At 38.3% G+C, this 25,387-nt stretch overlaps 1 protein-coding gene across 1 annotated transcript in view; it reads right to left on the bottom strand.

Moving 5' to 3' along the window:
- The window catches only part of ISPD (isoprenoid synthase domain containing), a 393,355-nt gene that overhangs the window by 354,906 nt on the left and 13,062 nt on the right, over window positions 1–25,387 (bottom strand). The window contains exons 2-3 of the mRNA XM_006832246.1: window positions 24,719–24,995; window positions 745–894 (exon numbers count right to left, since the gene is read on the bottom strand). Of these exons, the coding sequence (XP_006832309.1) occupies window positions 745–894; window positions 24,719–24,995 (427 nt within the window). The remainder of the gene's footprint in view (window positions 1–744; window positions 895–24,718; window positions 24,996–25,387) is intronic.

The following is a 25,387-nucleotide window of genomic DNA, read 5'->3' as shown; positions in this document are numbered from 1 at the left end:
ATATATATATATATAATGAAAAGCAAACCCAACAATAATACAGTAAAACCTAAGAATGACAGAATTGTTCAATATTTTTTAAAGGCACTTTTTAACTTACCTTTAACTAAAATTTTGTTAATGCTTGTGTAAGCAGCTGTGCATTAAAGTTACCACAGTAGGCCTGTGACTATGATTCTTAAAAAGCCCTGCTCACAAAGTAGACCTTCAGTGGAAGTCTGGGAGGGAATCTGACTCTAACAGCCAGCTAACTGATAAAGGATGTTCACTGTGCCTAGACTGTGTAAGTTTATGCTATTTATGCTGCATATTAAAAAGTTTATACTGAACACCTGCTTTCCTTCTGGAAATCTGGAATGTTTCTACATGCTGAGCAAAAAATGCCAATGTGAACAAGACCAATAAAAACATTAGGGACTAAGTCTCCAATGGGCTGCCCTGGGTAGAAATACAGCACACATGTTGCTACTTTTACACTGCTGGGGGAGGGATGTGTTCTGTTTGACTCTTTACAGGGGGCACAAGCATTAGGAAGCCTACACATGGATTTCTCCAAATTCCATCTGTGTCTCTTTCCTTATGATACAGCTGGGCATCCTCACTACTTCACTGTAATAAATCTTAGCCAGTAGTACAACCATATCCAAATGCTGAGTCTCATTAATCCTTCTAGCAAATATCCTATATGGGAGTGCTCTTGGGGACCTGAAACACAGCATTTTTTCAAAAAGCTCAGATTCTTACCTGCTGGTATGCGTCATAGATCACATCAAATAGAAAAGCCTGTGGCATCTCACTTGCTTTATATCTGGAACGCTCTAGTGAATGGTCTAAGCAACCATCAGCAGATGGACTGATGACAGTAGATACAAGAGGTCGAATTGCTCCTGCTGCCTAAAGAATAAAACAAAAAAAAGACACTAGTCACACAGTTATTTCACCTAGAGATTGTTTTAAAGGCAATCTCTGTATCTGACTTTCAAAAGCAGATCTTATACATAACTTCAACAAGCTACCTCAAAGAAATATTTGAGCAATTGTTTGTTGGGTTCACAAATCAAATCATTACTTCAGGTAAAATCCAGTCACATAGTATTACAGTTCCACATACGAAAAGGTGGAAGTAATTATTTTTTTTATTATAGGTTCAAATTATTTTTCATCATAGGCCACTGATATATTAAAATACTAACGAAGTATGCTACGATACAATTGCTATTCCCTGAAAAGGGTAGAAAAGGAGAGAGGACTATTGTGAAAGAATCGTAATGCATTACAAATTAATATTTACTAATTAGTGTGCCTTCAGAAGATGTAATTTACACATTAGATCATTAAGGAAACAGACATATCCCCTAAGATCCCAAAATGAGACTGAAATAACAATGAATTTATGTCTTGCTCTAATTCCTATGAAAAGCAGTTCTCTTCAAACACAACCTCCATGTCACACTTCCTCAGGCAAAATACCCATTGGTTTCAATTGTTCTCATGTAATAGATGCATTGAAACTAGAAAAGAAGACACCATCAAGTCTGTCCCCTTTATCTTTAATAACATTCTATTGTAATGCCTCCTTCAAGGTCATTATCAGACAGCTGCCTTGGTAAATTTGCCTCACAATACTGTTCTTAAGGTAGACAGCTAACTAAATCATCTTATATTGATTCCAAAATGCCCTTTTTTCCACATAATTCTTACATGGGGATTACAGCACATTAAGCTAAGGCATAAATACAACAAGTGTGGTCTTGAGAAGACCAACATCTGAGCAAGATAGGCAGTCCACAAACTAGTTTACAAAAGCCAAAGAATTGGCTGGAAATCAAAGCTAATGTATGAGCCAAGTAGACAGTTTACAAACTGTGTCACCATTTCCAGTGGATGAAATAGAAATTCGGAGCCTAGACATAAAAACAAAGATGAAGAGACAGCCAACGGTACCAGGGAGGGAGTGATGTCCAAGTAAGTGAAAGGGAGGGGAAGGAGCAAGCCCATCTGGTAAGCCCACCAGCTCTTAAAGGGGTTAGGAGATAAGATAGAAAAACTCATATACATATGTTGCTCTTTAAGAAAAAGAAATTCCATGACAACTATTTATAGATACTGTTGGGCTTCTATGCCAGATCATAAAATGAGTAAATATTTTACTAAAGAACACAAGACTTCTAAAACAGCAGTGTGAAATACTCCACAAACTCTCCCCCCAATGAAACAACTAGAACTGGTAAAGGGCAACTATTCCTCCAAGTTCCCAGCCAGGAGCTACAGTATCTGCCTAGAAAGGACAGCCTGCCAACATTTATCACCCTGCAGAAGCTAAATTCCAAACAAGTGTGACCAAGAGCTTTGGGAACTCCACATAGCAATAACCCCTCCCAATCCCAGCCACCAAATCATCTGTAGGATGGAGAAGCTACCCTAATCAAGGTAGACCAAGAATCCTAGAGCTTCAATTGCCCTGTCTCAGCTTGCTCATAGAACAAAGGTTTCATGCTAGGAGAGGCAAGCCAAGAAGATCAGAGGCTACTTGTTCCTTCCCAAACCCATGTTCATAAAGCAGAGATGTCACTTTGAAAGAAACCAGACACTGATAGAACCTGTAATTCCAGAGAAGAAATAGAATTTACCTAGGGGTAAAGACAAGCTATAATAACAGAGAGTTACAGTGCTCTCCCCAAGGGAATAAACTTTATTTAAAATATTTGGGGAAGTACAAAATGTAGGGCACTCTCCAAAGAAATGAAGATTGTGATGATGAGAAATTAGGAGGCTGACAGCTTCAGAAGAGCAACAACAGCTAAGGAATTGTTGTTGTTGTTGTGAAGTGCCGTCGAGTGGATTCAGAACCATAGTGACCCTGTATAGGGTTTCCGAGGAGCAGCTGGTGAGCTTGAACTGCCTGGTGAGCTTGAACTGCCAACCTTGCAGTTCAAACGGCTTTGCAGTCTGGCATATTAACCCACAGCACCACACCAGGCCTCCTTAATGTAACTTAACAGCTGGGTACGATACCAATGTTGTTATCAAGTGCCATCTAGTCAATTCTGGTTCATAGCGACCATATATAGGGTCTCCAAGGCTGTAAATCATTATGGGAACGGAAAGTCTCATCTTTCTCCCACAGAGTGTCTGTAGTTTTGAACTGCTGACCTTGCAGTTAGCAATCCAGTACTTATCCTACAACACCTGATATAAATAGAGGTAGGTAACAAAACAGAGAAATCCAGAAAAAAATCATCAATGAGCATTCATTCTATTAAAATCACTGTCATCTTAGGGTAACTCTAAATATACCCAATGCTGCACCTTCCTAGGAGCAAAATCTGAGGTTTCACAACATAAAGAGAAGAAACTTCACTAACATAGACTATCTGAGTCACAGACAAATGAACAACAATAAATTCTGGGGATGAGGGAGGGAGCAAATCATTACCCAGAGCTGATGAAATATATTACCTAAAATGTCTAGTTTCAACACAAAATTATGAGACATTCAAACAAGCAGAAAATACCATTGTGTTCTTGATCACATGGTACTTCTCGAAGTAGTTGAACATCAACCAAGTCTCTCTGGTATAGTGACTCTGTATTACTTCCATCTTCTTTTGATGCTGCCTGCGTCATTCATTTATCAGTATTTCAAGTTGGGGCTTAAGTTTTTTTCTTCAGTTCTATCAGCTTAAGAAATGCTTAACATGCTCTTCTCTCTTGGTTTTATGACTCCAAGTCTTTGCACATTACATTATAACACGTTACTTTGTCTTCTCGAGATGCCCTTGGAAAATTTCTGTTCAATTATTTTACTTTCTCATTTCTTATAGTTGGTTAACTTGTCTATATTCAAGAACAAGTTTTAGAGACTCTCCTGACATGCACTTTGGTTTCTTTCTTTCTTTCCTGTCTTTTTAATGACCTTTTGTTTTCCTCACATATAATGCTCTTGATATCAATCCACAACTCCTCTGGTCTTCAGTCATTGTCTAATATATCAAATCTGTTCCTGAGATGGTCTCAAATTCAGATGGGATACACTCAATGTCATATTTTTGCTTTAATGGACTTTCATTCTCTTTTATTTTTTTCAGCTTCAATCTGAACTTGCATAAAGCAGTTGATGGTCTGTTCCACTGTCGGCTCCTTGCCTTATTCTGATTGGTGATATTGAGTTTCTCCATCAGCTCTTTCCACAGATATGGTCAATTTGATTCTTCTGTGTTCCAACTGGTGAAGTCCACATGTATAGTCACCATTTATGTTGTTGAAAAAAAAAGGTATTTCTATGAAGTCATTGGTCTTGCAAAATTTTATCATTTAATACCCAGTATCGCTCCTATCAAGAAGGTCATATTTCCCAACTACCAACCCTTTCTCTTTCTTTCCAACTTTCACATTCCAATCACCAATAATTATCAATGTATCTTGATCGCATATTTGATCAATTTCAGACTGAAGTTGTTGGTGGAATTCTTCACTGCTAACTTTATGGTTGGTGTGTAAATTTGAGTAACAGTGGTATTAACTGGTCTTCCTTATACGCATATGGATATTATCCTATCACAGACAGAATTATATTTCCATTGTACATCTTTAAATATTCCCTTTTATGGTGAATTTAACAACATTCATCTTCAATTTACCATACCTGGCATAGTAAACCGTATGACTGTCAGATTCAAAATGACATTAATACATTTCAACTCACTAATGCCTTGATCTTTACATATTCCGTTATGTTTTTGACAACTTACAATTTTTCTAGATTCATACCTCTTACATTCCTCATTCCAATTATTAATTTTTACTGCTGTTTCTTCTCATTTTAATTGTGCTCCATCAGCAAATCCAGGCCCTTAAAGCTTTGTCCATTCACATCATAAAGGACAACTCTATTTTAAGGGGACAACTCTATCCTAGTCATATTTTGAGTGTCTTCTAACCTAGCGGCTCATCTTCAGGCACTATATCCGACAACATTCCACTGCTCTTCATTATTTTTCCAGTCGATGTCCTAGTCTGGTTCCTCTAGAGAAGCAAAAAAAAACAGTGAAGCTCATTAATGTATATGTGTAGAGAGGTTTATATCAAGAAAATGGTTCATGCAGTTGTAACAGTGGGTAAGTTCCAAGTCCATTGGTCTGATGTTAGGCTGGAAGCTTCTAAATCACATAGCTACAGGGCTAATGAACCAAGATTGGTAGGTCAGATGGCAGGGAGGCAACTCAGATAGGTAAGATGGACACCTACTGGTAACTCCTAGGATCAGAAAGCAATAGAGCAGGCCATTGGCTCAAGTCCAAAGAACAGGAGGTCAGATGATGATCCAGATGCAAAGTCCAGACTCAGCAGAAAGCAAGTAAGCTTTGCTCAAGTGTTCAATGTATTGGAAGCAGGCCACACCCGTAAGGAAACTTAATTTCAATTCATTGGCTGCTAATTGTAATGCTCATCATGGGAATTATTATGTCTAAAATGTCTAACCATTGAGAATCCTGACTCAGTCAAGTTGACGCAAAATCTTAACTATTATAATACAGTGGTTAACCATTCAGGGTTGGTCTGTTTCTCCTTCTTCTTACTATGTCTTAATCTGGAAGCTCCACTGAAATTTGTCCACCATGAGTGACCCTGCAAGGATTTAAAATACCAGTGGCATAGCTTCCTGCATCACAGCAACACACAAGTCACCACAGTGCAACAAACTGACAAATGAGTGGTCAATTCTACTTAACGTGAAATTTCCAAACAGAGTCAAAATGCTACCAAGTGATTTTCCACATAATCTTTAAAACATATGCTCAGAATACATGGCATAAAATTTGTCAAACAGTGGAGTAGAAAATATAATCTTACACATATTAAGATATATACACATTATGTTTAATAGAATTTCTAAAGTGCCAGATATTATAGTTGTTAAACATTGTCACACTTCAGAATCCTAGAGATTATATACAGATACACATACTCTTAACAATGACACACACAAAAACATCAATGGCTCTGGTTGCTGTATAAAGTTTACTGTTTCTGAAGGATTTTCTAACTAAAAAGTAGTTTAAAATATTTAATGAGGAAATATATATTCCTCCTACACATAAAATCATGTTTATATACACTATTTGTTTTCAGTCTTCTGCAACAGTCTCTTGTTGCTAAGTACAGTCGAGTCAATTCTGACTCATAGCAACCCTGTATAAGTTTTCTGAGGCTATAAACCTTTTAAGTAGCAGAAAGCCTCATCTTTCTCCCATGGAGCAAATGGCAGGCTCAAATAACGGACCTGGTGGTTATCAGTTCACCGCTTATTTTATTAACACTATATTTCTCTTTTAACAGTTCAAGGAGCAAAATATTCAAACCATTTTTAAGTGATTTAAAGCTTATAATAATTTATAATATCTAATTGCTTGTCATATTACAAAGACAAGTATTCACCTTATGAAGAAAAGGAATAAGGAGAAATGTACATGAATGTGTTATAATTAATTAAGACTTTTCTTATTCCATGGGTTATCATGCGGCCACATCAGTGGTTGACAACCAGAGGTTAACACAACAAGGCTATCATTCTGCCACATCAGTAGTTCTAAACAGGGGTTACAAGGGATGCTACCACACATCCTACAATATACACAATAACACAAAACAACAAAGAGTTATCTGACCCAAAATGTCAAAGTTGTCAAGAATCAGAAATTCCAAGCAACATTTTATTCAAATATAGAGGAAAACTAAGATCTGGAGCTTTAAAAATTATAAAAACAACCCATATTAGAAATAGGTGCTGCTGTTGTTAACAGCCATTGAGTCAGTCCCCACCCATAGAGACCCTGTATAGGATTTCCAAGGAGCAGCTGGTGAGCCTGACCCACCAGCCTTAGGTTCAAACTGACTTTGCAGTCCAGCACATTAACCCGCAGTACCACACCAGGAAGTAGTTTGTCACTCTTTGAGTGCCTTTGAGTTGTGGTGTTGGAGGAGAATACTGAAGGTGCCACGGACTGCCAAAAGAACCAACAGATCTGTTTTGGAAGAAGTGCAGCCAGAGTGCTCCTTGGAGGCTAGGATGGCTAAGCTTCGTCTCTCATACTTTGGACATATTGTCCGGAGGAAACAATCGTTGGAGAAGGATGTCATGCTGGGTAAGGTGGAGGGTCAGAGAAAAAGAGGAAGACCCCCAACGAGATGGATCAGCCAGGTGGCATCATTGATGGACTCAAGTGTGGCAGCGGTAGTGAGGTTGGCCCAGGATCGGACATTGTTTCATTCTGCTGTGCATGGGGTCGCTATGAGTCGGTTCCGACTCGATGGCACCTGACAACAACAACAACCACACCAGGACTCTAGAGATAGGTGTAGAGGAATTTATTTTATAGGTAATTAATAACTAATTCGATACACAGGATTTCAAATTCTCATATATAATACAGACTGTCTGGAGCCACTGAGGTTAGATGAACAACTGAAGCTATACTCTTTAAACTTTGAACCAAAAATATTCCCTAAAGTTTTCTTTAGACTAGGGGTGGGGAAACTTTATTTTTCTGCCAAGGGCCATTTGGATATTTATAACATCATTCACAGATCATACAAAATTATCAACTTAAAATATAGCCTGCTAACCCCCTCTGGTAGCATAGTGGTTACAAATTGGGCTGTGAACCGCAAGGTCAGCAGTTCGAAACTACCAGCTGCTCCATGGGAGAAAGATGAGGCTTTCTGCTCCTGTAAAGATTTACAGCCTTGGAAACCCTGTACAGGGTCACTATGGGTCAGAACTGACTCAACGGCATTTAACAACAACAACCCACCTCTAAGACTGAAACTCAAAGGGAACACATGAGCAGACATGTAAGCTTCCTGGCAACCATGCTGGTCTACTGGTGAGTGGAAGAGGGGGAAAGCATCAATGAAGAAATGGGCTGAGTTCAACCACGTTCCATAGACTCCGATTGGTCTGGAGGTGAGAGAAGGAAGAGGAAAGGCTGGTTGGTCAAAAGTGTGGTTAAGACCAGTGGACTCCTGAGCCCATGGACAAGAACATAGCCACAGAGGGCTAGAGCTGAGAATGAAGCATCCAGCTGATATGAAGTGAGGGGAGACACACAAGAACACCCAAACTTGCAGATAGTACCCATTTGACCTAGCCTTGATGGCTTGATATTCAGACCTCAACTAGAGGAATAGAAAAAAAATAATTTTTGATAAAGGAAATGGGTGTAAATTGCTACAATTTGATGAATTTGCCCTGTACTTATAGATGTAATAGCTCAAAATACCAACTGAGAGGGAAGGGGTCTTCACATCAAGTATCAGTGCTATCTCCTCTGTCTGCAGGGTAGATAGGGACAGGCAACTTGGACATTGGCTACCTAAAATGAGGGGACGATAAAGGCACAAAGTGACTGGCTTACAAGGTTTCAAGAGGGAATTTAATTTAAGAGTGTGTGGGGTAAGATAGAGTCCCCAATGAATAGTTTTCATCTCATCTAGATGGGTCTGGTGAAAAGGGATGGGGATAAAATTCTTATGATTCAATAGTGAGAAATTGTTATCATGACTCATTGCAACTGACACAACTGTAAATGTAGAAGTTTTGTAACAAAAATGGGGGAGCAGTTAATCTTACAATCCAGAAACAGAGGACCCTAGGACTCAAGAGAGAAGAGCACAAACAGAGCGCAGAACTGTATCCAGAGAAGCAGCGACACCAGAGATGGAGAGAGAGATGAGGACATGGAGAGAGGGAGCAGTTGAGGATACTGGACTCATGTAAAGAGAGGGACTGAGTTCTGGCAGCCAGGAGGCAGGCTTGAAGAATATCCCCTTTAGTTGTTTAACTTATTTATATATTCTTGAATGTTTCTGTGTACATTCCCCACCCCCACCCCCACCCCCCAAAAAAAGAAAGAAAAACATCAAATGGAAACAAATACTGTCAAATGATGATGCACGGAGGAGATTGCAATCATTACAATGAAACTATGGTGTAAAGCCAATGTTCTCCCGTGTAAACTATCAGTGAGTTCACAATAAAAACTTTTTTAAAAATTATCCAAAAGAAATAAACAGAAAAATAACTGGATTTATGTACAAGGAAAAAAATGTATCCTACTATGTTTGGATCGCTAGAACTGCAGTTGCCTTGGCAGGACCAGGACCAATGATTTCACGGGCCTTAAGGAGCTCTGGTAGCGTAGTGGTTACGAAGTGGAAACCAACTCCACAGCACATAACAACAACAAGGAGCTCTGGTAGCGTAATGGTTACAGATTGGGCTGCTAACCTCAGGGTTAGCAGTTTGAAACTACCAGCTGTTATGCGGGACAAAGATGAGGCTTTCTGCTCCCGTAAAGATTTACAGCCTCGGAAACCCTGTACAGAGTCACTATGAGTCAGAACTAATTCTATGGCACCTAACCACCACCACCAAGCTGCTAACCAAGGAGCTCTGGTAGCGAGGTGTTTATGAATCAGGCTGCTAACCTCAAGGTCAGCAGTTTGAAACTACCAGACGTTCTGTGGGAAAAAGATGAGGCTTTCTGCTCACATAAAGATTTACAGCCTCCGAAACACTAGGCAGGTTCGCTATATGTTGGAATTAACTCCATGGCACATCACCACCACCACCAATCTGCTAACCAGAGTCCTGGTGTGGTGCTGTGGGTTAATACGCTGACTTGCAAAGTTGGTTTGAACCCTAAGGTTGGCAGTTTGAGCTCACAAGCCACTCCTGTGTAACCCTATACAGGGTCACTATGGGTTGGAACTGACTCAATGGCACTTAACAACAATAACAAAAACTGCTAAACACAAGGTCAGCTGTTTGAAACTACCAGCTGTTCCGTGGGAGAAAGATGAGGCTTTCTGCTCCCATAAAGATTTACAGCCTCAGAAACCCTGTATAGGGTTACTATGAATCAGAACCACCTCCATGGCATGTAACTACCACCATTATATTATATTATTCTTTTTCACAGACTCTCCACTTTACCAAGCATGATGTCCTCGTTCTGAGACTGGTCCCTCTTAATAATATGAAAGTATGAGAGACAAAGTCTCACATGGCTTTTAAGGAGCATTCTAGCTGTACTTCTTCCAACAGATTTATTGGTTCTTTTAGCAGTTCATAGCACTTTTAACATCCCTGCCCAACACCATAACGCAAATGCATCAATTCTTCTACAGTCTTTTTTATTCATTGTTCGACTTTCACATGCATATGATGATACTGAAAATATCATGGCTTGGGATATTAGTCTGCAAACTGAAATCTTCGTTATTCAACACACTGAAGTGATTATGAGCAGCAGATTTGGCCACTGCAATACATTGTTTGATTTCTTGACTGCTGCTTGATGATGGATGTGTTGATGATGGAGCTAAACAAAATGAAGTCTTTGATAACTTCAACCTTTTCTCCATGTATCGTGATATTATAATTTGGCCCATTTGTGAGGATTTTGTTTTATTTACATTCAGGTGTAACCCATACAGAAGGCTGTGGCCTTTGCTCTTCATCATTATTTTCTGTCCTCTTCACTTTCAGCAAGCAACGTTGTATCATATGTATATTGCAGGTTGTTAATGAGTCTTCCTCCAATCCTGAAGTCACATTTTTCTTCATATAATCAGTTTTATTGGATTATTTGCTCAGAATACAAACTGTATAAGTATAGTGAAAGATTACAACTCTGCCAAGCACCTGTATTGATTTTAAAACACTCAGTGTCCCCTTGTTCTATTTGAATGACTGCCTCTTTGTCTACGTACAGGTTCCTCATGAGCAAAATCAAGTGTCCTGGAATACTCATTCTTCACAATGTTATATCCATAGTTTGTTATGACCCACAGAGTCAAAAGCCTTTGCATAGTCAATAAGGCAGAGGTAAACATCTTTCTGGTATTCTCTGCTTTCAGCCCAGACCCATCTAATGTCAGCAATGATATCCCTAGGTCCACATACTCCTCGATATCCTGCTTGAACCTCTGACTGTTCCCTGTTGACGTACTGTTGTACTGTTGCAATCCCTTTTGAATTTCTTCAACAAAACTTTACTTGCATGTGATATTAATGATATTGTCTGATGATATGCATTCCACTGGGTCATCTCTCCTTGCAATGGGCACAGACATGGATCTCTTCCAGTCAGTTGGCCAGATAAATACCTTCCAAATTTCTTCACATAGATAAGTGAGCGCCTCAAATGCTGCATCTGTTTGATGAAAGATTTCAATTTGCATTCCATCAATTCCAGAAGGCTTGCTCTTTGCCAACGTCTTCAGTGCATCTTGGACTTTTTCCTTCAGTACCATTAGCTCTTGATCATATGCTACCTCTTGAAAGGGTTGAATACCGACCATTCCTTTTTGGTGCAGTGACTCTTTGCAATTGTTCCATCTTCTGTTGATACTTTCTGCAGCATTCAAATTTTGCCCATAGAATCCTTCAATATTTCAAGTTGAGACTTGAATTATTTCTTCAGTGCATTCAGCTTGAGAATTCCTGAACATGTTCTTCATTTCTGGTTTTCTAACACCAGGTTTTTGCACATTTTATTTTAATATTTTACTTTGTCTTCTCAAGGTACCCCATGAAATATTTCTGTTACATTCTTTTACCTCCTCATTTCTTCCTTTTGCTTTAGCATCTCTATGCTGGAGAGCAAGTTTCAGAGTCTTTTCTGACTTTCATTTTGGCCTTTTCCTTCTTTCTTGTCTTCTTAATGACCTTGGGCTTTCTTCCAGTATGATATTCTTGATGTCATCCCACAACTCTTCTGGTTTTCAGTCTTAGTGTCAAATACATCAGATCTATTCTTGAAATGTATCAAAATTCAGGTAGGGTATGTTCAGGTCATATTTTGGCTCACATGGACTTGCAATTTACTTCCCTTTCAGCCTGAACTCTCATATAAGTAATTGATGGTCTGTTTCACAGTCTGCCCCAGTCCTTGTTTTGGTTGATGATATAGAGCTTTCCCACCATCTCTTCCCACATATGTAGTCAATTTATTTCTGCGTATTTAATCTGGTAAGGCTAATGTGTATAGTCATATTTTATGGTGTTTAAAAAGGTATTTGTAATGAATTAGTCATTGGTCTTGGAAAATTCTATCATGAAATCTCCAATATCATATCTATTACCTAGGCCATATTTTCCAACTGCTGATCCTTTCTCTTTGTTTCCAATCTTTGGATTCCAGTCACCAATAATTGTCAATACATTTTGATTACATGCTTGATCAACTTCACACTGAAGAATTTGGTGGATTTCTTCAATTTTAGCATCACTGGCTTTAGGGATTGGTATATAAATTTGAATAATAATGGTATTAACTGATGTTCCTTGTTGTTGTTAAGTGCCTTCAAGTAGATTCCAACTCACAGTTGACTCAGTTTAGCGTTTCAGCAGAGCTGTTGGTGAGTTTGAACCACCAACCTTGCAGTTCAAATTGACCTTGTGGTTAAGTGCTTATCCTAGAGCACCACACCAGGACTATGGATATTATCCTATCACTGCAATCAGTCAGTACTGCACTTCAAGCCAGAACCTCAAATGTTCTTTTTGATGATGAATGTGATGCCATTCCTCTTCAACTTTTCATTCCTGGCACAGTAAACCATATTTGATTGTCAGCTTCCAAATGGCTAATACCAGTCCATTTCAGTTCAGTAATATCTAGAATATGGATCTTTATGCATTCCATTTCATTTCTGACAAGTTCCAGTTTTCCTAGATTTGTACCTCATACATTTCATGTTCTGATTATTAATGTATGGTTACAGCTGTTTCTCCTCATTTTGAGTTGTGCCCCTTCAGCAAATTAAATGTCCCGACAGCTTTACTCCATTCATGTTATCACGGTCAACTCTACTTTGAGGACACAGCTCTTCCCCAGTAACATTACCAGTGCTTTCCAACCTGCGGGCTCATCTTACAGTCTTATAATATTGTGTTGCTATTCATAATGTTTCCTTTTTTCCAGTACTATATCTGACACTGTTCCACAGCTAATCATAAGGTTTTCAGTGGCTAAACATCCAGAAGTAGTCTGCCTCTCCTTATTCCTAGTATGTCTTAGGAAGCTCAGCTGAAACTTGTTCACCATGGGTGACCCTACTGGTATTTAAAGTACCGGTGGCATCACAGCAACACATAAACCACTACAATATGCCAAACTACAATAGTAGTTCAATTAACTGCGATGTCCCATGAAATCATAAGCCTAAACCTCCAAACCATGGAAACAAATCCCATGAGGTAACTGTTTGTTAAATATATCTATCACAACATTTTTGTCAGTTCAACTTTTTCCAATACAGTGTACAATTTATTGACAAAAATTACAATCATGGACTGTGGAGCATCATGGTCTTTTAAAGATCTCTCTATATGTGACTAGAATCAACAACAACAATGCAAGAAATTAGAAAGGTAAGTGAAAAGAAGAAGCTTAGGGTCAGAACATTTATGTTAATGGGAGAGGAACAATCCAGAAAAGGGGGATGAGTATGGGTTATACAACTTGAGGACTGCAATCAATGTCCATTTCTCCAAGACAATTCATTGTACTTGAAATAGTTGGATTGATGTATGTTCTGCTGACTATATTTTCAACAGTAACAAAAAATTATTTGTTTTTAATAAATACTCATGTGTTAACATGAAGACAGTACCATGAACTTGTTCTTAAAAAGTCCCAGGCAGCTAAAACTTTTAGATAAGTACAATTTCCTTGTAGAGTTATGGCAAAACAATTATTATCTATGCAGTATTCTCACTAAACTTTGCAGGGGTTTGCTGGGGATGGCAGATGCACAGGAATTTAAGGAAAGCAGATGATGAGGTGTATTGTCAGGAAAATTGGTGTTGTGTTGTTAAGTGTCTTTGAGTCAATTCCAACTCATAGCAACCCTGTATAATGCTTCCAAGGAGCAGCTGGTGAGTTTAAACCACTAACCTTGTGATTAGCAGTCCAGTGCTTATTCTATAATGCCATACCAGAAATCCATTCTCAGGGATAAGGAGGGAATAAGCATTTTTAAAGCACAAAATGTATTACCTCCTGGGGCATACACCATCTAATCACTCAGCTCCACCAGTCAATCCAGCCCCTAAGTGCTTTAACATGCTCCACCTTCCTCTCCATCTCAAGTGGATCATCATATCTCATCTAGGCTATAGCTGTAGTTTCCAAACTGATCTCATTTCCCTGAAATTATTCTAACCCACCTACCAAGCCAAGAAGAGTCATCTTTCTAAAATTCAAACCTGATCATGTTATTCCTTCTAAAAACCAATGGTTCCCAATACCTGCAGGATAAAATTCAAGGCAAAGTATCAACGGAGATTAATGAATCAAGACTTATACATGATGTCACAGCCACCCAAAGAGGCAAAGTGAAGTGGCTGTTCCATTGGAAGCTGAACATAAAAGCTCTGGAATTTAAGAGAGAAGCCTGGGCATGACAGAGATTTGGGAAATACCAGACTGCCAGCGGAAGTTAAAATGCAAGCATGCAAATGTATTGTGCTACATGAAAGAACAATCTCAAAAAGTTATATACCATAATCCTACTGACACAGCATTCCGGAAAAGGCAAAAATGTAGGAAGAGAGAACACATCAGTGGTTGCCAGGGATTAGGAGTGGGAATTGTGGCTGAATACAAAGGGGCAGCAGAAGGGAATTCTTTGGAGTGTTAGAATCATTCTATATCCTGTACATTGTGGGAGTTACAAGAATCTATGCAAGTAAAAAAATTCATAGACTACTGTTGTTAAGTGTCGGTGATTCTATACATCACCCAAAAGTGAACTGTACCATATGCAATTTTTATTAAAAACCGGTGTGTGATGGGGGAAGACCTGATTTAGATTTTCCAAAGAAAATCTGTTGAATGGTTTTTAAAAAAGCAAGTTATGGGAACCACAGTTAAAGAATGGGAAAAGGAGTCTGAAAAATTGTGATTAAAATGGTAAAACAAGAGTAGAGTCACAGGAGCCAAAGTAGAGAATGCCAAGAAGGAAATGCTGCTTAACCCTCTCACATTTAACAAGGACAGAAAACTCACATTTAATTTGGAAATTAGGAAGGCATGGGTGATCTTACAATAAGTCACAAAGAGAGGAGCCTTGGTGGTGTAGTGGCTAAGCACTTGACTGCTAAACTAAAGGTCAGTGGTTCGAACTCACCAGCTGATCTGCAGATGTAAGCTGTGGCAGTCAGTTTCTGTAAAGATGTACAGCCTTGGAAAACTTCTGGGGCAGTTCTACTTTGTCCTACAGGGTTGTTATAAGTCATCATCTACTAGGCAGCAGGGGATTTTGATTTGGTTTAGTCACAAAGGTAAGAAAGTCGACATTGTTCTGTGGTGAGAAGTCAACTGATGGTAAAGAAGAAAAGGTAATAAATGTGATGTGTGGTGTGTGGCACTGTAAGATAAACACTGGACTGTTACCCACAAGGTCGGGGGTTCAAACCTCCTCAGAAACTCTATTAAGGGTTGCTATGTCTAGAGGAATCTGAGACTATGGTCTTTGACCACCCTTCAGGTCTGTAAGGGAACTCAGTCTCGTGGTCCAATTTTTGCTAAGCAGTAGATAGGTATATAGAGGGGGCAACAACACTAATACGGTTGCTCACCATAGACTGTTTAAGCATTCAAAATCAAAACGGCAATATTTACCTAAGGGATGGGAGTTGCTGTTTGTTGTGAAGTGCCATTGAGTTACGACCCATAGCAACTCTGTATAGGGTTTCTGAGGAGCAGCTGGTGAGCTTGAACCGCCGACCTTGCAGTTCAAATGGCTTTGCAGTCTGGCGCATTAACCCACAGCACCACACCAGGGCTCCGAGGGATGGGAGTAGGAACCACAGGGAAGAACCAGGAGAACTGTTTCTGCGTGGAGGAGATTGCAATAACTGAGATGAAACACAGTGGATGATTTGTTGAAAATAACACTGATCATCACTCTATCTTCCACTGGGGGCCTGGGACTCTACGATTCAGGTGGGATGGACACTCAAAAGAGAAAGTAAGGACGTCCAGCAGGATGGCAGACTACACAAGCCTTCAGCAACAAAGATTGTTGTTGTTGTTGTAAGTGCCGTAGACTTAGTTCCAACTCATATTGACCCAGTATAGGGTTTCCTAGAAGCATACGAGAGACACAATTAAACAGACACAGATGAAAATTCTGGCACCCTGAACTTCAGAAGAAAGGTTAGAGAGGTGGGTGCAGTGCTTGCTGGGTGGACAGGCCAAGCAGGAATGGCGAGATAAGGAGACTGACTAGTGAACGGCTTGCCAGACACAGCTTGACCATCTTGTGAGAAGCTTTGGCAGTGAAGGAAGGCCTGAGAGAACAATGGAAAAGGTGAAATTTCTTCTTTTTCCCCACACTACCCTGCTTACCAGAAGTATGGCCAGCTCCCACCTTCATCCACCCCCCAGCACAAACCTTACTCTCTGGGAATGTGGAGCCATGTGCGAGGGAGCCATGCCAACATGAGGTGGGGATCAACTGCACCACTTTGGTACACCCTTTGGTGTCTGGATTCAGGAAGACTCAGCTCCAGACTTACAAAACCGGCAGAGCCAACAGACCAGCATTTAACCAGTCACCCTGCCCCCAGCTTCCCTGTGGTCTTCACAGATACTGAAACCAGCTCCATCAAGGGGCCCCACAAACTACTTCCAGATTAACATACATAACACCAAGGCCAAAGGGAACTCCATCTAGGGCAAGGAAGTCTGCTGTCACATCCCTTCCACATCTACCTCTTAAGCTCCTTGAATTACTGGAGCCCCAATCCCTGCCCCAGAGATTTCTCCCCTCTGGGTCCAATGACTGCACTGTTTGTTTTTACAAATATAACAGCATCACAATGCTGCTGAAACAATAGGCAATTTTAGCTCACACAAATAAAAAAGAGAGAATGGCTAAAAAAAAAAAAAAAAAGGGACCAAGATTCAGATCCAGAAGACACTTCTGAGGAAGAGACGGTAATAGAGCTAACTGAAAAAGAACTCAAAAGTATGACATTTAGGTACCTTCAAAGGATCACTAATTAGATCCTTTCTTTCAAAAGACTGGGGAAAGCAAGGAGACTATAATAAAAACTTTGGAAGAATTCAGGAAATCATTGTAAGAACAAACATACAAAACAAATGCAAATTTTGAAACAATATAAAACCTACAATTAGAAATCCAGAAGATTAATACTAAGATCTCAGAAATGGACAACACATTGAAAGGGCAAAGGAATAGATGTGAAGCAATGGAAGTCCGGAGTAGTGAGCTTGAAGATAAATCTTTCAATACTAGTATGCTAGAAAAAATCCAAAGAAAACCTAAGAGTTATACAGGACACCATGAAGAGGGACAACTTACTGGTCATCAAATTCCCTGATAAACAAAAAATAAAGGAATTTGTAATGACCGGACGAATTTTATGAAAAAAATGCTAGAAGGTGTTCTTTGGATTGAGAACCAACAACAGACAACTACCTGAGATTATCATACATGACAACACCATGAACTCAATCCAGATATAGAAGTATCTAAAGGAGATCTGGTAGTATAGAGGTTATGAATCGGACTGTGAACTGCAAGGTCAGCAGTTCAAAACTACCAGATGTTCCACGGGAGAAAGATGAGGCTTTCTGCTACAGTAAACATTTACAGCCTCAGAAACCCTGTGCAAGGTCGCTATGAGTCGGAACCGACTCCACAGCACATAACCACCACCAAAGTAAAACTAAGGAGCTCTGGTAGCGTAGTGGTTATGAATGGGGCTGCTAACCTCAGGGTAAGCAGTTCGAAACTACCAGCTGTTCCACAGGAGAAAGATGAGGCTTTCTGCTCCCATAAAGATTTATAGCCTTGGAAACCCTGTATGGGGTCGCTATGAGTTGGAACTGACTCTATGGCACATAACAACAAAAAAGTAAAACTAACCTTCAAATCTGAATAGGGAACCAGAGATATAAATGTATAATGAAGTCAACTACAAAGCAAAAAGAGGGAATAGTGTAGATACAGAACTTCCAGATGACAAGGAAGTCAAATAGATTTCATGATAAAATAGATTTCATGATAAAATAGACTATGTCAAGTAGGGAAAAAATTAGTAAACTACAGAGTAACCTCAAAAAAAAAAAAAAAAGTACCTGCATATCAAAATTTAAAAAGAGAGGAACATCGGAAAGATTTAGTAAATATTAACACAAGAATGAAGAAAATGGAAAGAAAGCCCACAAACAAAATGGACTCAGCATAGAAAATCATGTGGAACAAAGAACTCAGCAGAATTACAAAAAAACACACAGAAACATTACAACATCAATTCATACCCGTTGATAACTACAATGAATGTACATAGATTACATAAATGTACCAGTCAAGAGGCATAAAGTGCAGAATGGATAAGAAAACAGAATCTTTCAATAAGCTGTCTATAAGAGACATATCAAAAAGATAGAGACAGCCTAAATGACCACCAACAGAAGAATGGTTAAACAAACTTTAGTACATTCACATAACAAAATATTACAAAACGTTGAAGAATAATGATGAATCTGTGAAACATCTCACAGAGTGGTTGAACCTGGAGAACATGATACTAAGTAAAATTAGTAAAAAGGACAAATACTTTATAATACCCATATTGTAAAAAAAAAAGATTTTCTTGATCAAGGAAACGATCTATGATGGTTACAGGAGAGGGGAAAGGGAAAATCATGGGTGACATGGCAAGCACTATACAACAAAAGGGAGGTTAGCAATGGAAAGATGAAGGTAGTGGGAGACACAGGGAGGAATGCAATAGTTACAGTGAATAGAGGGAGACAGGTAAATGCTGCTAACTGTTGGTACATGCAAGGGACTGCAACCATGTAGTAGATGGTTTGTTGACTTTTAAACCTGATAGTCTGCTCTGTAAACCTTCACTCAATTCACAATAAAAGCTAACCAAAAAGAAAAAAGGAGGAAACAAATTATCTTGAGCAAGAATAAACAGAAATGAAAAGTTAGAGAATTAAACTATCAAGAAGTATTATTGACTATGAAGTATATGATATGTATGTTCAAATATTAAAAGATAAAACCAAAAACCTAAGTAAAAGGAGACACTGGCAAGATCCCAATTACAACTGAAAAAGAACCAGATGGAATTTCTAGAAATGAAAAGCATAATTATTAAAATTAAAGAAAAAAAATCCTTAAAAAAAGACTGTGTAAAGCTAAAGGATCAATGGACTTAGGATGTGGCACTGTGGATCAGCACTGGACTGCAAACCACATGGTCAGCAGTTCAAATCCACCAGTTTTTCCTTGGAAACCCTATACAGGGTCACCATGAGTCCAAACCGACTTGATGACACTTAACAACAACAAAGGATTAATGAGTGAGAAAACTGAAGATATTACCCATAATGCCTGAACAATGAGATTTAAAAAAAAAAAAAAAAAAAAAGCTAAAAGACATGAGGAAATAACAAGAAGAGCTATAGTGTGATAAAGCACTGGACCACAAGGTCAGTTTGAACCACAAGGTGGGCAGTTCAAACTCACTAGCTGCTACTTACTTGGAAACCCTATAGAGGGTCGCTATGAGTCGAAACCAACTCAACAACACTTAATAACAACAACGACAACATCATACATACATAAGGAGAGGGCAAAATACAAGGGTGGCACTCAGGCAGTCAGTATTCAAAGACATATCAAACCAGTTTCTGTCAAGTAGGTTCCAACTCAAGATAATCGTATGTGTGCAGAGTTTAACCTAGTTCCATAGGATTATCAAGGCTGTGACCTTTCAGAAGCAGCTCAGTTGCCAGATCTTTCAGATGCATCTCTGCATGGGTTGAAACCACCAACCTTTCAGTTAATAGTCCAGAGTTTAATTGTTTGTGTCACCAAGGACCTCCTATTTCTTTACTCAATAAGATAAGTTCAGAATTTTCTAGAATTATTCTTTTAAAAAATTGAATCATAAAATTTGGGAAGCTCAGTGTTCAAAGCAAATGGAATTACCAAGTCTCATCAAAAAGACATTGCACAATATCTATTAAAAAATAAATCATCCTGTTGTTGTGATGTGTCGTGGAATCGGTTCCGACTCATAGTGACCCTGTACAGGGTTTCCAAGGCTGTAAATCTTTATGGGAGCAGAAAGCCTCATCTTTCTTATGCGGAACAGCTGATAGTTTCGAACTGCTGACCTAAATCATCCTGTAGGCAACCAGAAAGAAAAGGCTGGTAACTTTCAATTCTACTGGTTAAACAATTCTGCTGATAAGCAATTTTCTCAAAAGCAACATAAAGACTCGGAGAGTGTATCATAAAATATTTTCAAAGTACTGTGAAAAACAACTGTATATTTAGAATTTTATACCTAACCTTGAAAAGATAGAACTGTTGAAGCCATCTTGACTCTATGGAGGCCAAAAAATAGGATATACACCAGAGAGAAAACAGTGGGTCTTGGTGACACTTTTGAGCTTCCCTATGCAGGCATACAGCTATTTATTACAAATACATTTTTCCAACAAAATAACCAGTAATTATAAATGTGGACCTTGCCAAATGGAATAGACAAGAATCAAATGGACTATATCTGTAGAAATTGACAATTCATAATTCAGTATAATCAATGAGAACAAGGCCAGGGGTTGATAGCAGAACAGACCACCAATTGCTTACATGCAGATTCAAACTGAAGCTAGAGAACATTAAAACAAGTCCATGAGAGTCAAAGTATGACCTAGAGTAAATCCCACCTGAATTTAGAGATCATCTCAAGAATAGATCATCACATTGAACATCAATGACTGAACAAGAGAAGAATTGCAGCATGACAAGGGCATCATACACAAAGAAAGCAAATGGTCATTAAAAAGACAAACAGGAAAAAAAAGACCAGAATGGTTATCCCAAAGCACTCTGAAACTTGCTCTTAAACATAAAAGCAAAAGGAATTAATGATGACATAAAGGGCAGTTCAAGAAGACAAAGTATTATAATGAAATGGGCAAACACTTTGAGTAAGAAAACCAAAGGGAAGAAGACACTTACTTAGCACTTCTCAAGCTGAAAGAACTGGAAAAAAAAAAAAAAAATTCAAGCCTCGAGGTGCAATACTGAAGGACTCTATAGGCAAAATATTGAATGACACAAGAGGCATCTAGGAAACATGGCAGGAATACACTGTATCAAAAAGAACTGACCAACAATCAACCACTTCAGAAGACAGCATATGATCTAGAATTGCTCATATTGAAGGAAGATGTCAAAGCTGCAGTGAAGGCCCTGGTGAAAAGCAAAGCTCCAGGAGTTGACAGAAAACTAGATGCATCACTGGAAGCACTTACTTGTTTCTGCCAAGAAATTTGGAAGACAGCTAGCTGGCCAACACACTGGCAGAGTTCCATATTTGTGTCCATTACAAAGAAAAATGATTCAACTGAATGCAGAAATTATTGAAAAATATCATTAATACCACAAACAAGTAAAGTTTTGCTGAAGAAAATTCAAAACTAGTGCAGCAGTTCATCAACACGAATCTGCCAAGATTTCAAGGCGGATTAAGAAGAGGAACTAGAATAAGAGATATAATTGCTGATGTCAGATGAATCTTGGCTAAAAGCAGAGAATGCCAGAAAGAGGTTTTCCTGTGTTTTATTGATTATGATCATGCAAAAGTATTTGACTATGTGGATAATAGTAAATTATGGATAACACTGTGAAGAATGGGAATTCCAGAACATTCCATTGTACTCATGTTGAACTTGTACATAGACCAAGAGACAGTCATTCAACCACAACAAGGGGATATTGTGGGATTTTAAACCAGGGTTTATATCTTCTTACCGTACTTATTCAATCTGTATGCTAGTGTAGTGGGTTATGAGGTGGGCTGCTAACTGAAAGGTCAGCCATTTGAATCTACCACCCACCTTGAGGGAGAAAGACGAGGCTATCAGATCCTGTAAAGATTTACAGCCTTGGAAACCCTATACAGAATCTCTACACATCTGAACCAAGTCGATGGCACACAACTACAACCATGTTGAGCAAATAACCTGAGAGGCTAGACTATATAAATAATCACTAACATCAGGACTGAAGGAAGACTCTGAAAGGGATCAAACTCGAAGGTCCTGGATAGAGTAGAAGAAAAAATGGAACAAAACACAAACTTATTAACAAAAAAAAAGTTTTAAAAAAGACCAGGTTTACCAGTCAGAAAGAGACTGGGGGAACCTGAGACTGTGTCCCTCAGTCAACCTTCAGGTCTGGAAAGAAATGCACCCTCATGGCCCAATTCTCAGCTAAGCACTAGATAGGTGTATAGGGTTGACAACAACACTAGGTTGTTGCTCACTATGGAATGGTCTATCATTCAAAATCAAAGGGAATCATTTACCTAAGTATCAAGTTGAGAAGGGATGGGAAGGTTGGTGGAATGGAAACAGGAACCACAGGGAGGAAGTGGGATAGCCCTTGTTGCAGGGAGGGGATTGCAGTCATATACACAAAAGTATATAATTTGTTGAATATAAAATGGATGATCTTATCTGTAAACCTTCATTCAATTCACAATGTGGTGTTGTTGTTGTTAAATGCCATAGAGTAAGGTCTCACTCATAGCGACACTGTATAAGTTTGCTGAGGAGCAGCTGATAAATTTGAACCGACAACCTTGCAGTTCAAACTGACCTTACGGTTCAGTGCTTACCCTACAGTGCCACAAAATAAATTCATCTCAAATATTTTGGGTGTGTTATCAGGACAAACATAATGCTTGGTAAAGTAGAGGGTCAGCCAAAAAAAAAGGAAGACCCTCAATGAGATGAGCTGACACAGTGTCTGTAAGAATGGTATCAAATGGCAACAATTCTGAGGTTGGTATATAACTAGGCAGTGTTTTGTTCTGTTGTACACAGAGTTGCTCTGATTCTGAACCAATTCAAAAGCACCTAACAATAATAACACTCTGGCAACCCTAATGCTAGCTCTAACTTTAAACATCTAAGTCTTTGAAGCCAGTATATTTTCACCAATTTAGTTTGGGGTTTTGTTTTATTTTCATTTCTAAATCAAAATAGAAAGGGATCCACAGTATCTTAACTTATTCAGGAAATGATTTTTCTGAAAGGATTATTGGGTAGGGCTTGAAAATTAAGAGCTAAGAAAACAAGAGAGAATGAGGTAATGAGTTTGTAGAAAACAATGTAAGGGAACAAAGAGAAATGAGTTAAAAGAAACCATGGAAAACAGTCTGCAAATTGATTCTGACTAACCAAAGTCATCTGAATGATCATGCCTTAAGGTGGAATTTGATTCAGACCAGTATTATTCTGAAATTTATTGAGAGGAGATTAAAGATACCAATAAGTTCCCAAAATTGAAGAATCTCAACTTGATTAGTTGCATTTATGGTTTTTGTTTTTTTGTGGTTTTTTGTTGTTGTTTACAGTTCAGAACAGAGTAAAAGAGTTGGCAGGAAGTAATATCTGCATTTACTGAAGCTATTGAGTCACAATCTTAACTATTCTAAGAGAATTTAGAATAAACATAAAAGACTACTGATGCCTCCAATGAAAAACTATAAATTGTTTAGAGCCAACTTCCAGGATAAGTGAATCTAGTCTTTAATTGTCTTTGACATCTTTCGCACCACTGTAAATCATAAAGACTGATTACAATGCAAATAATTCCTACCTACAAACAAAATCTGTCCAATGGAGATTCAAATAATTCTGTCCCTACTCCCATAGTAAAAGAAAGACTTATAAAAGTTTATTTATGAATTCATTTTAGCATTCCTTTGCTCTAAGTAATGCTTCTTAGATTCTGTTTGAAACAGTTGCAACATTTGTCTGCTTTCTTTATAATGAATTAAAATATTTAACACATACTCATTTTATCTTTATAGGAAATATTTATGATTTTACTTATTTTTTTTTAAGTATCCTTAAATACTACAAAAAACAAGGCAATATTTCTAGAAGAGGTTTTGAATATTTACTCATAGTTTCAATAAAAAGTTTTTAAAACTTGTGCTTTGAAACAGATTTGTAACATAATCAGAAAAGTATACAAATTTCATTACAATGTATTTTGGTTAGATTTATGTAATATGCATAATATGATTGAATTCCATGGACTCCTGGTGTGGCACTGTAAGATAAACCCTGGACTGTTAACTGCAAGGTCAGCAGTTCAAACCCATCAGCCTTTCCTTGGAAACCATATAAGTTTCCAAGGAAACTAGCTATGAGTCAGAACTGACTTGAGGCACTCAAGAGCAAAATCACAATTGAATCCTATACATAACTGCATAATTAACTGCATAATTAACATTTAATATCCATTCATATAAATATTCTAATGAAATTATTAGTTTATTCTTCTCTAAATAGCTTATATCATATTTTGATAATAAATGTCTATAGTTAAGTGCTGTCAAGTCGGTTCCAACTCATAGCCATGCAAAAGTCAAATTCCAGAACAATACTACTACCTATAAAACTAGAAATTTTCTTAAAGAAATTTCCCAATTCTCATAATATTTTTAGGTCATCATGTCCATTTTAAATAATCTGACATTTAAATATTATTCCATCAAAACTTAGCAAATGAACCACACTATAGCATCTGTCCCTTTTACCCATTCTCAGAAGTATTAAATGCTTACCCCATGTTCTTTAGCAGCTGTGACGACTTTTAGCAGAACATCTTCCTCAACAAATGGTCTTACAGCATCGTGGATAATCACTACTTCTGGCTTAGAGGGTTTAGTGTTGGATCCATTCTCTGTCAGTGCTTTTAGTCCATTGAAAATTGATCTATGGCGGGTCACTCCAGATTCAACTAGAGAAATGCGTTTATGCTGGTACCTCTGGATAATACCCTCCATTTTATCCATGTTCTCTCTAGTTACTGCCACGACAATATCCTTTATCCAAGATACTCTAAAAGGAAAGTACATATACATTTCATGTCAACTGATTCTTAGACAAAAACGAAAGTTAAGCAAGAAACTGAAAATTAATAACTAAAATAACTTAATGTATTCTACTAGATTTAAACAAATCCTTACCACTGGACCAATAAACAATATTCTTATCAATGGAGAAAAGATTGAAGTTGTCAAGGACTTCATTCATTTTGGATCAACTATCAACACTCATGGCAAAAGATGTATTGCATTAGGCAAATCTGCCACGCAAGACCTTTTTTAAGTGTTGAAGAGCAAAGATGTCAGCTTGAGGACTAAGATGCACCTGATCCAAGCCATGAGGTATTTTCAATCACCTCATATGCATGCGGAAGCTGGACAGTGAATAAGAATGATGACAGAAGA

The sequence above is a fragment of the Chrysochloris asiatica genome, unplaced genomic scaffold, assembly GCF_000296735.1.
Source record: "Chrysochloris asiatica unplaced genomic scaffold, ChrAsi1.0 scaffold00006, whole genome shotgun sequence".
Lineage (NCBI taxonomy): Eukaryota > Metazoa > Chordata > Mammalia > Afrosoricida > Chrysochloridae > Chrysochloris > Chrysochloris asiatica.
This window is presented reverse-complemented; position numbering and strand designations above follow the sequence as displayed.